This window comes from Carcharodon carcharias, chromosome 5 (assembly GCF_017639515.1).
Source record: "Carcharodon carcharias isolate sCarCar2 chromosome 5, sCarCar2.pri, whole genome shotgun sequence".
NCBI lineage: Eukaryota > Metazoa > Chordata > Chondrichthyes > Lamniformes > Lamnidae > Carcharodon > Carcharodon carcharias.
This window is the reverse complement of record NC_054471.1, coordinates 195,204,981-195,220,491: the sequence shown is the minus strand read 5'-3', so window position 1 is coordinate 195,220,491 and position 15,511 is coordinate 195,204,981. Positions and strand designations below refer to the sequence as shown.

Sequence of the window (15,511 nt, the reverse complement as noted above, 5' to 3'; positions counted from 1 at the left end):
GATTTCAGGTGTTTCTACATGAGAGAAATAACATTACCAGGTACAACTAGACATAAGCTTTGATATAAACTGAAACAAGCTCAAATGATTTATTTCAATATGGTAACATTTTGAAATCTACAACTGTTCTCTTTCCCACCTAATTTAAGAATGCGTTGTATTAATACCTCAGGAGCAAAATAGTCTGGGCGGATTTTTCCAAGGAGAGACAATCTCTGTCCCATTGTCTTAGCTCTAGTAAGTGATAGTAAAGTCTTCCTCATTTTTCTGCTGTGACGAATTGGAACGTCTGACATGAACTCCACACCACCAGCTATCACTGTTTCACACTGACCAGAGGCAATTAAGCCAATAGCTGCAATACAAATACAACAACATTAAGATTACTGGAGAAAGTTAAAACTGTTCACAGAAGTTCTATTTCCAAAAAATAAAATCTCAGAAAGCTGGCTCTGTTGTAATCCACACATACCTCAGGACAGTTGAGAAAACCAAATGATTTATACAAATAGGGTCCCTTCCAAAGAAGCATACAAACAACTTCCAAACTTGTTGAACTTATGACCGCCAGTTAACATTGGTCACCCTTCTAACACTACACTTGATGTGCCAAATTCTTTGCACTTGCCTGTGGTCATCGCCTGATTTGAGGAAATGCAAGCCATGGTAACTGTGTGGGATGGAGTTTTATCAGAAAACCCTGCTCCAAGCGAAGCCTGTTAAAACAATAGCAGCAATGAGTAAATGATGGAACAGAAATAAAGCGGCATTTTGCATTATGATATGAAATGTATCTATTTCAGAAGTCAAATGGATTTAGCTCAGTCCCTGTGACATTCTTTTTGTGGGGTATTTTGTACTAATAGCTACAAAAATGATACATCATAAAGTCTGGGACAGTTAAAGATGTTCCTCAAAAATCTAGAGTTAAGCCACATTATTGGAATAATGCAGAGAAAACTTTGCATTTCCTCAGCAACGCTATATCTGACTTCTTAAATACCATTTAACTTGCGGTTGCGGTTATGTGCGGCCAGTTTTTTCAATGAGAGTTAAATTTAATTGTTTTTGCAAGATCGTGCATGCACAATATTTAAGCCAGAAGGGATATTGACTGTTGTCTTCTTTCTTCAAGTGAATAAAGTCCCAATTTTTCAAAAAGCAGTATTTTGTGGATGCTGGAAATCTGAAAATGAAAGAGATGATGTTGGAAATACTCAGCAGGTTATGGCAGCATCTATGAAGAGAAACGGAGTTAATGTTTCAGGTCTGTGACAGATGAGAGGTCAATTCTATTCCTCTCTACTGATGCTGCCTTAACTGCTGAGTATTTCCAGCATCTTCTGTTTTTAATCCCATTTTTCCAAGCATTTTTTCAGAACTATAATCTCTCATTTCTGATGCAATTCTAGTGAATCTTAGCTGTAGCTTTGCCAAGAATCTAATATCCTCCATTCCTGTAATAAACTGGCCTGAGCCAATTTCAGCCTCATCAATGCCTAAAAAATTCAATACTAATTTTATATGCATAAACATTCAAAATTCCTTTCTTTGGCCTTTACAATATCTGAACATCCATGTTTAAAGATTTAGGTATTTGTACCACTCCACCTTTCAGTTCTTCCATTTTGGTAGCAGTGATGGATTCTCCAGTCGCTTCGACAGACGAACGTTCATCAAAAAAAGCGACTAATTTACTGTCTAGGTTGATGTCATCTTATGTGTGACGTTAGGTCAAGTCTCAATTTGCATAACCGATTGCAAGTATTGCATACGAAGTCAATGTTGGGACGGATGGATGGAGGCATTGGCTTTGTGCTGCACTCGCTTATCCAAATTGGCCTCCTCAAATGTCAAAATCGCATGATGAGACTTCTCCATTTGGGTCAGCCAAGGTTGTTTTGTTCCCCCCACATGTTGGGATCCAGCTTGCAAGCTCAAAGATTGGCTTTCAGATTGTTTGTATTTCTAAGTTTGTGGTGCGGGTTCCAGCGCTCAGCTGGCTGTACAGTACTGCCTTTGGTATACGGAATCTTCCATGTAAATCACATGAGTGACCCACGAAGCTGAACTCTGATGAGCATGCTCTCAATGCCAGGTACGCAGCATTTTGCAAGGACCTCAGTGTTAGGGATTTTGTTCTGCCACCTGATGTTGCAAATAGATCTTAGAAAATGAAGCTGGAGTGCACCTAGTTGCTTTGTGTGATGCCAGTAGGTTATCGAGGGTCTCGCAACCATAAAGAAGTGATGTACGAACCACTGCCCGGTAGACTTTGATCTTTGTTCTGAGACAATCTCCATGCTCTTTCCAAAGTCTGTGCGTGACCCTGCCAATCGCTGAGCTTGCTTTTGCCAGTTGATGGCTGATTTTGTCATCCAGCATTGTGGTATTAGAGAGGATACTCCAAAGATAGCAAAACTTCTGTACTGAACAGTGCATGTGTTGTTTATTGAGACTTTGGGGACTTGGAATATGTGGCCGGGGGTGGGTTAATACAAGGTCTCTGTCTTCTTCAGACTTATTGTTAGGCCAAAATGTTCTGAGGCTAGGGCAATGCAATCAACAAGCAACTGAATGTTCTCCAGAATTTGTGCTAGGAGAGCGCAGTTGTCAGTGAACAAGACTATTAGCAGTATGGTTCTTTTTCCCACCCCCAAATTGTACCAATTTAAATGTTACCGCATTGAACTGTACCTGCTATGTATCTGTCCAAACTACTAACCAGTGTCTTCCTGCAGTCTATTGCATTCTCCCTTAGCTTTTTGCTCCCTCATTTGCTATCAGGACACTTTGCTCGCAATCCTCTTGCGCTTATATTCAAATTATTTGTATAAATAGAAGTCAAACTAAGCAGCCAGGCAGACCTCAGAGCAGACCACTGGCCACATCTCACCAGTCAAAAAGCATCAATTTATCATGACTCTTTTATTTCTATCTCCCAGCCAATGATGTAACTACATTCTCTTTATGTTTTTATTTCCATAACTCTCTCAAGCAACCATACATCAAGTTCATTCTGAAAATCCATATATACATCAATTACATCCTCTTTTTACAATACATTTCTCAAAATATTAAATCAGTTGAGTACAACCTGTCCTTCACAAGTTTGCTACCGTTCCTCCTTAGGCCTTTTTAAGTGTTCAAAACGTCCATTTTATAGACTGGAGAGTAGCAATTATCCAAATCTGTACTGCTGCTGATTAAGCCTCAGAACACTTCAAAAATTTCAACACATGCTACGCACAACTTTCTGGCCATTATGTTAAACAATTGAAAAATATTGAAATTTTTGAAATGTGCTCTTCACAATGAGGCTACTAGTAGCACAAAAAGTGTTTCCTTCAAAGTACACCAAGGCAGCAGCTCACCACTACTTTCTCAAGGACAATTAGGGCTGGTCAATAAATGCTGGCCTTGTCAGTGGTGCCCACATCCCATGAATGAGTTTAACAAAACTAAACAGGAAGGACTAATTAACCACATCATCACAATGCACAAAAATGAAAAAAAATACTCCATTCCCTAACACTTCCCATCTTCAGCAGCGATTTCGGTAAAGTTTTCTGGAGATTGAAAGCTACAAAGCAACCTGTTGAAGATGGCCGAGTGCTCATCTCGCCTATAAATTGGCAGGAAAAGGTGGGCACTGATGCAATTTATATTTGTTGGCTACAACATTGCCATATTGCGACCTAAAGGTCATCAAATCATAGCTTCTTGCTGTACTATTCTATTTGGCAGAATCTGTGCCTGCTCTTTCAAAGGACATTCCAGTCAATCCCACTCCCCTCAGCTCATTCCCGAGATCCCTGCAACTTTTTCTCCTTCAAGCATTTATCAAAATCCTTTTCGATAGCTACTATTGAATCTTCAGCCATCACGCTATCAGGCAGAGCGTTCTGAATCCTAAGCAGTTGGTGTATTAAAATGCCTTTCCTCATATTGTCTCTGGTACTTTTGCCAATCATCTTAAATCTATGCCCTCTTGCTACCGACTTTTCAAATGTTGGAAACCATTTCTGCTTATTTATTCTATTTAAGCCCTTCATGATTTTAAACCCCTCTATCAAATCTCCTGTTAGCTTTCTCTCTTCTAAAGAGAATAACCCTAGCTTTGCTACAGCTAAGTCCCGTATCTCTGCAAGCAAAAAGAATATGTTCCAGCCTTGCGTTTTTTAAAATTACTTCTTAGGGAGCCTCTTGGTCTCCACTGCTTTCGTCATGGCAATGCCTCAGCCAGAGTTGACTTGCCAACCAATTAGCACCCTTTTCTCCTGTAGTATAAATTGTTGTGATTGAATTTTGGCATTCTTGTGTCAGCTCTGACGAGCGCAAGACAAAAAGTTTCAGCAACCTATCTCTATTTCTGTCAATATTCAAATCTCTGCAACTATTCTAATGAATCGCATCTGTACCCTCTCCAAAGCCTTCAAATTCTTCCACAAATGTATCGTCCAGAATTAGACACAATACTGCAGCTAGGGCCAACCTAGACTTTTATACAAGCATTACTTCCTGACCTTTGTACTCTACACATCCAATTATAAAATCTAGGATCCCATATATTAACTGCTTTGTTAATCTATCCTGTCACCTTGAAAGATTTGTTCACAAAGATCCCACCCCCCCCCACAAGTGTCTCTCTCTCCTTGCACCTCTTTAAAAATCATACCATTTAACTTGTATTACCTCACCTCAATCTTCCTACCAAAATGTATCACCTCATATTTCTGTTGAATTTCATCTGGCAAGTGTCTGCCCATTCCATTAGCCCAGACCTTACTGCATAAGGACACTGGCTGCTTCAGTACATGAGGAGTTGTGAATGGTACTAAATATTGTACAACCATCAGCAAACCTTCCCATTTCTGACCTTATGATGGAGGAAGGATTCAAATTAGTCCTCCTTTAGATAAATATTTATATTCTAGATTGCTCCTCATCCTTCATAATTAATCTAAACATAACAATGCTATGACCAGTATTTCTGATATGCTGCCAGACTATGACATTCTCCCCTTGATCCACTTCATTCCCCAGGACTAGATCCAGCAATAGCTTCTTCATTGTTTGGCCGGAAGCATACGGAGATCAAAAAAATTCTCTTGAAATTCTTCCCTTTCTCTGCCTTTAACACAATCATTGCTTCATTCATTATTGGGGTAGTTAAAGTCTCCCGTTACGACTAATCTATGGTTCTTGTATCTCTCGGTAACTTCTTCACAAATCTTCTCTCCCTCCCACCATATGGCAGCCTTTAATATACACTTAGCAGTTTCTTTGTTGGTTCTGAACTTCAATCAAATAGCATCTTAGATTCTTTGATCTCTGAAGGACACTCTCTTTCCAGCACTATAATATTTTCCTTAATGAAAACCGCTATTCCTCCTTCCCTATCTTACCCAAATGCCTTGCACCCAGGAATAATATGCATCCAATCCTCCTCTTTTTTTTGAGCTAGGACTCAGTTTTTGCCACATCATATTCCTATGTGGCTCAATGATCTTATTAACCATACATTGTGCATTTACAGATATGCCTAACATAGAAGTCTTTGTATTTTCTATGGTCCCATCTAATCCTATATTATTTATAAGTCTTGTCTTTCCTAGTCCTTGCTTCTAATTTATAAATATTGCATTTTGGTGGCCTAAACCACCACTGAATTAGTTTAAATCCTTGTCCGCAAAGATATGGGTCCCAACTCCGTTCAGGTATAACCTATCCATCTTAAAACAGGTCTCTCCTGCCACAGAACTGTTTCCAATGTCCCAGGAATCTGAAGTCCTCCCTCCTGCACTATTACTGTAGCCATATATTAACTTGCCATTTTTCCAGTTTCTACTCTCATTCGTCTGTGGCACTGTGGACTAATCCAGAGATACCTATTTTTGAAGTTCTACATTTAAACTTATTTCTTAGCTCCTTAAACTCAGACTGCAAGACCTTAATTCTTTTCCTCCCCATGTTAGTCCATGACGTCTGTCTCTTCCCTTTCCCCTGCAAAATGTTCTGCACACTCTCAGTAAAGTGAAACAGGCCTCCATTGTTAAAAAAGTATTTTTACCCATGTTAAATTCTGTAACTTGTATTTTTGTAATACTTAGACAAAAAAGAAAAGCATCCAGTTAGAGATATAACCATAACCCACAAATTTGAAAAACAAATTTATCACTACTCTTTGCTTTCTGTCTCAAAGTTTTCATTAAAAATCTAGGGGGTTAACTCCCAAAACTACAGAGTATTCTTTTCAATGAAAGCCAACAGCTTGCACTAAGGTCTGGTTTGTTTTGGCATACTACTATTCATGACTTACGTACAACTTAAGTAGCAGTAATTGTTGGTATATAAAGTCAGGGTTCTCTGTTACGATCTGTGAACCATGCTGTCATTTAACTAGGTATTGGGCAGAAAGAGGTACATTTTGGAATAGTAGCATACATGGCATCCACTTACAAGTGTGAATGCTGATATTAAACTAGAGAAAATTTCTAGTATAAAAATTGTGACAGCAATCATTTTACATTACTGTGCTGTTAACTGTCGCAAGACATGCTGAATCTTGAGAAAAGAAATAAAAACGAAAATAACAACCACCTTAAAACTGTAGTATTCTCACATACCTCTCGAGCAACATTGCTTGTTTTGACCTCCTGAATAACAGTACCAAACACTATATGGTCAACTTCTGCTTTTGGAATGCTGGTCCTTGTAAGTAGTCCCCTAAATAAATAAAAATGTTGTCAGTTTCCATAACAAGATTTCAGTATTCCAAAATGGAACACAACGTATATGGAAGAAGTCCAAACATTGATCATCCCACTTACTGTAGCGCTGCTCTGGCCAAATCATGTGGCATCAAATCTGTATATCTACAAGAGCACAGATTCAATATATTATCAACATGTAATTAGGCTCTTAAAAAGTTAGATAAAAATCCATTCTGGTAATAAACAGAATCATACTTAGCACTGAACTATCCATGACTTGAAGATTCAACTTGCCTACTAGCCTGAAGCATTTTTTTTAAGCTCCAGTGAATTGAAAAGGATTATTTTCCTTCTATTAATACTTTCCATTCTTCCAGCACTCCCATTCTTCAATATTATTCTGCAAATCCAGTGTAAATATGTTACTGGACTCAGCTGCTTTGGTTAATGGTTAAGCATACATATACAAGTACATGCAAACAACGGACAATCAAGCCACAGCTGCAAATGGAATATACGCCCGCATAAATGACTATTCTCAGGAGAAAAAAGGTAAGGAGTGCACGGCAGAGAAGAAAATCTAAAGATAAATTCCAATACATTCAAAGTCATGACCTGATGGCCCCACAAACAAGCCTTTAGACACTCAGGGCCAGATATTTGTCTTTGAGGCAGGAATCAGGAGGAGTTGGGAATTTTCCCCAACTGCACGATCCCAACTCCATCTTGGCATTGCCCACCTGCTGCATTTTCATCCAGAGGTGGCAGGGCACAGGCTGGAGAGGGGCCTGCTGCCTCCTGGGGCAGGCCTGAAGCAGCAAGGGAGGCGGGTGCATACCAAGACAGATAGGTTCAAAGGTAACTGTAGCAACAGAAGCAGGACAGAACCCTATGCTCGATCACTGCATTGAAACCATTAAAGCCATTCTAAAGCCTTAAATACATACTTAAAAACACATCATACTGATGGGCTGAATGGCCTCCTTCTGTGCCATAAATGATTCTATGCTACCTAAAAACCTGTTAAATTTACCTGTCAAAAGGTTTCTGATTTCAGATTAGGGTTTCTGGGGGGGGGGGGGGGGGGGGGGGTGGTTCTGAAATGCTCACTCCAACAATGGAGCTGGCAAGATCGGGAGTACTTCGTGTGGGCTCGCTACCCGCACCCTTATCCAACAATGGCAAAAATTGCTGGAGATGGGAATCGGGGCAGGGATCCTGAAATCGGGCCCCGCCCCCCATTTTTAAGGCCTCCTTTGGCCTCCGTTTCGACTCAGGCAGAGACATGAAAATCCATCCCTAAGTGTGATATGCAGATTCAAACCACATAACCCTTAATACATACGTGGTACCAGACATCAAGAATGGAATTCGGACACCTTCAACAAGGACAACATTTCTCAACCCTGGTTTTGCTAGAGTTTTCTTACTGGTTGATTGTGCTGTTGGACAGAATTTTAAGACAATGTAAATTTATATCACCAAAACATTTAACAGTCAAAGCCAAGCATCGAATTAACTAGTAAGTAAATGCATGCCAGCGATTAGAAAAGATTGGTAAGAAAGCACTGTACCTTGAGGCTGAGTGTGAGGTACTGAGCTCAACAAACGTGCATCTAGTTTCAAAAGAATGATATCGTCAGTAAAACTTGCAGCTTAATTGTCTCATTACTGATGTCTGAAGCAACTCATTTACACAGTGCCTTTAACATAATAAAACATACCAAGACATTTCACAGGAGTATTATAATAAAGCAAAATTAGGCACCATGTCAGTTAAGGTGATATTAGAGCAGATGGCAAAAGTTTGGTCAGAGGTAGGTGCCATGAAGCTATTCATGTATATAATATTATTGGAACATATTTTTCTTTTAAAATAGAGGTTCAGTCTGTAGGTGTGTCTTAATTGGATTAAAGCTTTGATGTCTCCTAGTTTTGATATGTAAGAGAGATAGCACGCATTTACATATTTTTGAATAGAGCATTCAAAAAGTGGGGTGAAAACCGACACCTATCTAGCAGATACCAAGCCATATGTTTATATTACTAAAAAAATTGGTACTATGAAAGGGTTTTATTGTTAGAAGATGCTGGTGATAGGCATAACTTCAGCAGTTGTGTGTGTGAAGAGCAGAGGCAATGTAAGATCAAAGCTTGTAAGCCTACCACTGTGCCTGCAAGGAACCAAAGTGAAAGGAACTTAATTTTGAATTTGTAAGGTGAAAATGCTTTGCCTGATGTTTGGTTAAGTCTATGGGGTTTCTGTTGCCTTAATGGAGATTAGTTTGGGAGTTTGCTACAAGTTATGTAGCCATGTGTATATATATTTTAACCTGTTAAATTAAACATTTTATTAATGTAAAACTTTGAGAACTGGTGGTCTGATTCCTGAATTTAGAGTCGCATCTCAAACGTAGCACTTAAAAACTATAGGCTATGACAGTTGTTTGAAGTTTCCCTCTGTGATTTTTAAATAACTCAGCTTTGCCAACTGCATCGGCCATAACAATAGGTTTTAAAGCAAGCTTCTTAAAGGGGAAAAGAAAGGTATGAGAGCTGGAAAGGATTGAGGAGGAAATTCTAGAGTTTAGGGATTAGGCAGCTAAATGTAAAAACATAAGAAATAGAAGCAGGAGTGGACCATACAGGATCGTTCTCTATAATTTTTTCCATCCACGTGCAGAATGAATTTTTGTTACGTGCGCTAATGTCAAGGTAATGGTGGATGTGCACCACCAGCAGGAACAAAAAAAAACTATATATACTTTAAAAAAATTACCACAGGCATGGAAGAAGAAAGAATACCGCCCCCAGCCGTTGACACAGTAACATGCTCGTCCACAAATTACCAGATTTGCTGAATTCAATTTTAAATTTACCATAGTGGCATTTGAACTCTCAACCTCTAGGTTTTAAGTTCAGTACCATAAACACTACACTAAACTACCATACGTGAGATGGTCATTTGTTAGTTTTCATATTGTAGCTTGTATTTTAGTCATTCGATGGAAGAAAAGTTGAATTGGTAGTCATGGCTCAAGACATGACAAGGATCTTTTGTTTTAACCCGACAAGCTCAAAACAGAACAAGCTAAGGTGGCTTGCCTTTTGAAATAGTAGAAATTCTCTGAATTTGAAGAGGGCTTGGCTCTAGTGAACTAGAAGGTGAAGGACAGGGAAAACACACTGTGTCCTTGTAAATTAAGTGAATATTGAAGGGGAAAACTACATCAGGAACTGGAGAAGAGAGCACAGTGCTGAAGAGAGAGTTGTGAAGAGAGAATGGAATTCCAGGAGTGAGAATGACTGCTGAGTTAGTTTTGGGGGAAGTAGAGACATTTATTTCACCTACAAGCTTTTTTTAAGATTAAAAACCTATGAATTGCGAAGTGATAAACCAGTTCACTATTTTTAAAGTAAACTGTCTTTCAGAGTACATAAGAATTGGGGAGAAGTAGGCACCATTTAAAATGTCGAGATAACCTAAAAAGAACCTTTGCATTATTATTTAGAGATCTGAGCGAGAAATCCAAAACTTTTCACAAACTCCTTAGAACATCCTGTGTGTTTTTAACATGTCGCAGGTCTTTGGGATTAATCTTCCTTTTATAATTATACAAAACCAGCTGCAGTACAATGGTTAGATCAGTGGTATTAGCTGGCCCAAAATCCTCTTACTAACTTTTAGTAACTTACTAACTCCTTTGACTTACCTCCTTGCTCATCGCCTTCCACCTTGCTGCATCTCGATTGCTGCTTTCCTCTCCAACCCTTCCACTTGCCGCCTCTCTCCCCGACCATGTCTGCCACTTTCCTCCCACTTGCCGGATCCCTCCCTGATCCTTCCACTTACCACCTTGCCCTCACAAACCATCGCTGTGATCGAAGCCTCAGAAAGTCGGCATTGAGTGAAAGGGGCTGTGATTTGGAGGGTTGCGGACGGAAGCAGTGAGCAAAAGAGTGGACCACCGGAAAAGTCAAGTGCTGACATAGCTTCAGGCTCCAGGAACTGACGAGAGTGAAGCTTTGCTGTTAATTCTACCTGATTAATCATGCCAGGCTCATCTTTTGCCCATTACTTTCCTGTCGTGGAGCTTGTCTTTCTCATGGGCTAGAGTGGCAGTAAACCATCAGGATGTGCACAACTGCAATAATTAAGTTCATGGCATTTGATGGGCTGTTGCATAGTCACCCAGGCAAACACCTTAGAGGGAACACCATATTGTAAGTCAAGCCTGCTCAGCCATTCAATACAATCGTGGCTGACCTTAGGCTCAATTCAATTTTCCCACTTACTCCAAATCCCTCAATTCCCTGAGACACCAAAAATTCTGAAAATCTCAGCCTTAAATATAATCAATATACAGCATCAGAAACCCTCTGCAGTTGAGAATTCCAAAGACACAACTCTTCAAGTGAAGAAATTTCTCCTCATCTCAGTCCTAAATGATCACCCTGTTATCTTCCCCAGCCAGCAGAAAACAAGCTTTCAGCATCCACCGTGTCAAACACTTTCAGAACCTTGTACGTTTCAATGAAATCACCTCTCATTCTTCTAAGCTCCCGAAAGTGTAGATCCAATTTACTCAGCCTCGCATTTTGGAAACCCCTCTCATCCAGGGACCAATCTAGTGGACCTTCGTTGCCTCCAATGAAATAGCCTCCCTTAAATATGGAGACCAAAACTCCACACAGTTTTCCAGGTGTGGTCTCACCAAACCCCTGGACAATTGTACCAAGACTTCTTTATTCTACATACTCCAATCCCCTTGCAACAAAGACCAATGTGCCATTTGCCTTCCTAATTGCTTGCTGTACCTCCATGCTAACTCTTGTACAAGTACACCCTAGTGTCTCTGAACATCAACATTTATAACTTTCACGCCTTTTAAAAAATATTCTGGTTTACCTTTCTTACAACCAAAGTGAATAAGTTCTTTCTTACCACATTATACTCCATCTGCTATCTTGCTGCCCTCCCATTTAACCTGTCTAATTAGCAGCACTCCAACTTGAAAAAGGCCCCATTTATCCCTACGCTTTGCTTCCTGCTAATCCATCCTCTGTCCATGCTAATATATTACTACAACTCCAAGAGCCCTTATCTTGCCGATTAACCTTCTCAAATGCCTTTTGGAAATTCAAGTATATCACATCCGTTTTCCCTTTTGTAAATCCACATCGCCTTTATCTGATCATACTATCCTTTTCAGAGTGCATTGTTGGGGCTTCTGGCACTTTCCCAATGACTGATGTCAGGTTAACTGACCTGTAGTTCCCAGTTTCTCACTCCCTCCTTTCTTGAAAGCAGTGTCACATTTGCCAACTTCCAATTTGCTGTTTCCAATTCCAGAATCTAGGAATTTTTTGGAAAATCATAGCTAGCACATCCACTGTCCCTGCAACTCTCTTTTTTGGAACCCTAGGATGTAGGCCATCAGTTCCTAAGAGTTTGTCAGATTTTAGTCCCTTAAGTTTCTTCATTTCCTCACTTTTTAGCTCCTAGGTTAACCTCTATTTCTGGCACATAACATGTCTCCTACTGTGAAGACAGGCAAAATATTTGTTCAAAATCTCTATTTCCTCATTCCCTATGATAATTTCCCCTATCTTTGCTTCTCAGGGATCAACATTTACTTTAGTTGCTCACTTCCTTTTTCTATATTTGTATTACAACCTACTTATAAATAAATTATTGGCTAGTTTACTCTCATATTCTATTCTTTCCCTTATCATCTTTTTGGTGGCCCTTTGCTGGTTTCTAAAACATTTCCAATGCTCAGACTTAGTAATATTCTTTGCAACATTATAAATCTCTTCTTGTTGTTAATACTTTCCTCAACTTTCTTAGCAAGCTACAGATGGATCTTTCTTGCTGAGTTCTTTTCCAATGGAATATATTTTATTGAACATTTTGAATTGTTTCTTTAAATGCTTCCCACTGTTTATTTACCGCCACATCTTTTAGTCTATGTACCCAAGCAACCTTAACCAGCTCTCAAGTCATACCTATGTTATAGACTTTAAGTTTAAGATTCTTGCTTGTGATTGAAGTATACTGCTTTCAAATTTAACATGGAATGATCACTATTTCCCAACTGATCGTTTATGATGAGATTACTAATTGAACCTGCCTCAATATACAATACTGGATCTAAAGTAGCTTTATCCTTAATTGGTTCCACAATGTATTGCTCGAAGAAAAAGCATTCTTCAAGCTGAAGGCAGGACCATCATGATAGAGCGATTAAAATCAGCAATGCACGAGCCAGAACTAGATGAGTGCAGGTAGCTCGTACAGTTGTGGGGAGGGAGTAGATTACAGTGAAAGGGAGGGGCGAGATATATGGAGTTATTTGTAAACAAAGGTGAGAATTTAAAAATTGAGGCATTGTTTAGCCAAGAGGCAGTGTAGGTCAGCGAGCACAGGGGTGATGGGTAAATAGGACTTGTTGCAAGTTAGGACATGTGCAGCGGGGAATGGGATAACCTCAAGTTTATGGAGGGTAGAATATGGGAGGCCACCAACATGTACATTGAAATAGTCATAACCAGAGTTAATAAAGGCATGGATGAGGGTTTCAGCAGCAGAAGAGATGAGGCAGAGACAAAATCAGACAACGTTAAAGAGGGAGAAATAGGTGATCTTAGTGTTGGCATGGATATGTGGTTGAAAGCTCATCTTGGGATCAAAAATGACACCAGGTTGTGAACAGTTTGGTTTGGTCTCAGACTGTTACCAGGGAGAGGGATGAAATTGGTAGCTAGGGAATGGAGTTTGGAGCAGGGGCCAAAGATAATGGCTTCAGCCTGCCCAAATATCTAATTGCAGGATATCTCCAAATGTAAAAATAAAAAACTCATAGCATGAAACATTGTTGCAGTTTTAAATGAGTAAAGAAATTGGTAATTTCAAGAGGTACCTCAAGATACACACTTAATGCCCTTAAATCTTTGTATTCTGATGATTTTCAACTTCTCAGACTAAAAGAAGTAAATCTTAATTTCAGGGGAGTAGTAATAAGATTATCAAGTATTGCCACACAGCTTTGCAATGACTTCCCTAAACTTTACATAGTTGATGTGACAAGAAACAAACGTACATGAAAGCTTTGTAAGAATATGTGAAAATACACATTATGTAATGGTAGTACATCTCCCCATTTTATCCCAGACAGCACAATTACAATCAGCATTATCTGGGGGCAGGGGGAGAAACTGTTCCCAAATCTTAATCATGTCACTCAGCCATTTACTTAGAGATCTACTAGATAAAAAAGGAATATTTTTTGTTCTTTATGCTCTTCATCAAATAGCAAGGCATTTAACGCCTCCCCAAACAGCACAGCTAAGAATGGGAACTTGGCAGTGTGAGAGAAGGTGAACGTGCATTCTCCCATTCAATGGTTTCTTACCTTTGTGCTCCAGCAGGTGCCACCGCTGACAATACCAGATATTAAAACAATAAGAGATTACTGAATGACGTGAAGTACTGGTACTGAAGATACAAAATCGTCCCATGTAGGAAGGGTTTCTACAAACTGTGGAAATACTTGTAGAGATCCAATTGCAATATGTTGCATTGGTTTGTTACTTTTAAATATAAGTGTATTCCCCCAAAATATATGAATTTTTGACTCTCCCCCCCCCCCATCCCATTTTAATCAAACATCCTCAATTTGATCTGGGTAAGATGAGATTGTGGTTTATCGGCATTCTCAACAAATATGGGAGAGCAAATACCTTTCAAAACCACTCATATCTTCCTCCCTCCACAGTATGTAATTTTGGAAGGACTGGATGGGTCACAATGGTGGAACCTCAGTACCCAAAAAAAGCCAGCAGGGGATGGCATTTAAATCTCATAGTTCAAAAACTATTTTTTGGAAATAAAGAATATTCCAAAATAGTACTGTACACATACTTACTTAACTTTGCAGCCCACGACACACTGGTTGGGACATTTCTGAATGCGTGAACCAACATGGAAGCCATGATTTAAAGGTTAATTTCTATTAAAAGAAAGCAAGTTTTAATCATGACAGATGCTCAACAATAATCTAAAGATGTCTATTTTTTTCCAACTAGGAATAAATTGCACAAGCAAATTTCAGGAGACATGATGTCTGGCTAAGGAGACAATGACTGGCATGATGACCAAGCAACACAGAAAGGGCAATGCCACAGTTTTAAAAACTCATGGTTTCATCTTCACAGGAATGCCATAACCCAAAGATGCAATTAATATCTCAGTCCCGAGATTGAGCCAAATGTTTTTTAAATTACACTGCTGACTATGATGTGTTCCTGACATACAACACAAAAGTCTAAAGAAAAGCTACATGTGGACTTCATAGAGTTACTTAACCACCAACATGATCAGAATTGTTTTAGTGAAAGTGAACCAGTTTCATGCAATCAAATTTTTACCTCGGCAGAAAACAAAAAAAAATGATAAAACTGTCTCAGTAAAACAAACATAGCAATGACAATGTCACAGCCTTGTAATGGACACCTCACGAGTGAAAACATTTATCATCACTTGTCATGACATATCCTCTTACATAGGCAAAAATAAGCAACATTACACTCGCGTCACATGAAAACCAGGTAGAAAGAGACCAGACAGAGATGGGCTTTGAAGTCCTCACCTGCTCCTGTGGCACTATAATTCTTAATGCGTACTGTGACAACCAGGTAGAAATTTTACCATTTGCAAACCACGATAAAGCAGAAAACTTCCACCCGCAAAAAAAAAAGCTAATGACTAATAAATATAACCACTAATAGACTAC

At 39.2% G+C, this 15,511-nt stretch overlaps 1 protein-coding gene across 4 annotated transcripts in view; it reads right to left on the bottom strand.

Moving 5' to 3' along the window:
* The window catches only part of hadhb (hydroxyacyl-CoA dehydrogenase trifunctional multienzyme complex subunit beta), a 41,935-nt gene that overhangs the window by 23,384 nt on the left and 3,040 nt on the right, over nucleotides 1–15,511 (bottom strand). For 3 of the 4 annotated variants that reach the window (XM_041188661.1, XM_041188659.1, XM_041188658.1), the window contains exons 2-8: nucleotides 14,645–14,728; nucleotides 8,291–8,332; nucleotides 8,062–8,158; nucleotides 6,834–6,878; nucleotides 6,630–6,729; nucleotides 629–716; nucleotides 168–355 (exon numbers count right to left, since the gene is read on the bottom strand). In XM_041188661.1, coding sequence (XP_041044595.1) covers nucleotides 168–355; nucleotides 629–716; nucleotides 6,630–6,729; nucleotides 6,834–6,878; nucleotides 8,062–8,158; nucleotides 8,291–8,332; nucleotides 14,645–14,711 — 627 coding nt within the window. In that variant the 5' untranslated portion in view covers nucleotides 14,712–14,728. The remainder of the gene's footprint in view (nucleotides 1–167; nucleotides 356–628; nucleotides 717–6,629; nucleotides 6,730–6,833; nucleotides 6,879–8,061; nucleotides 8,159–8,290; nucleotides 8,333–14,644; nucleotides 14,729–15,511) is intronic. The other variant, XM_041188662.1, reaches the window with a different exon arrangement.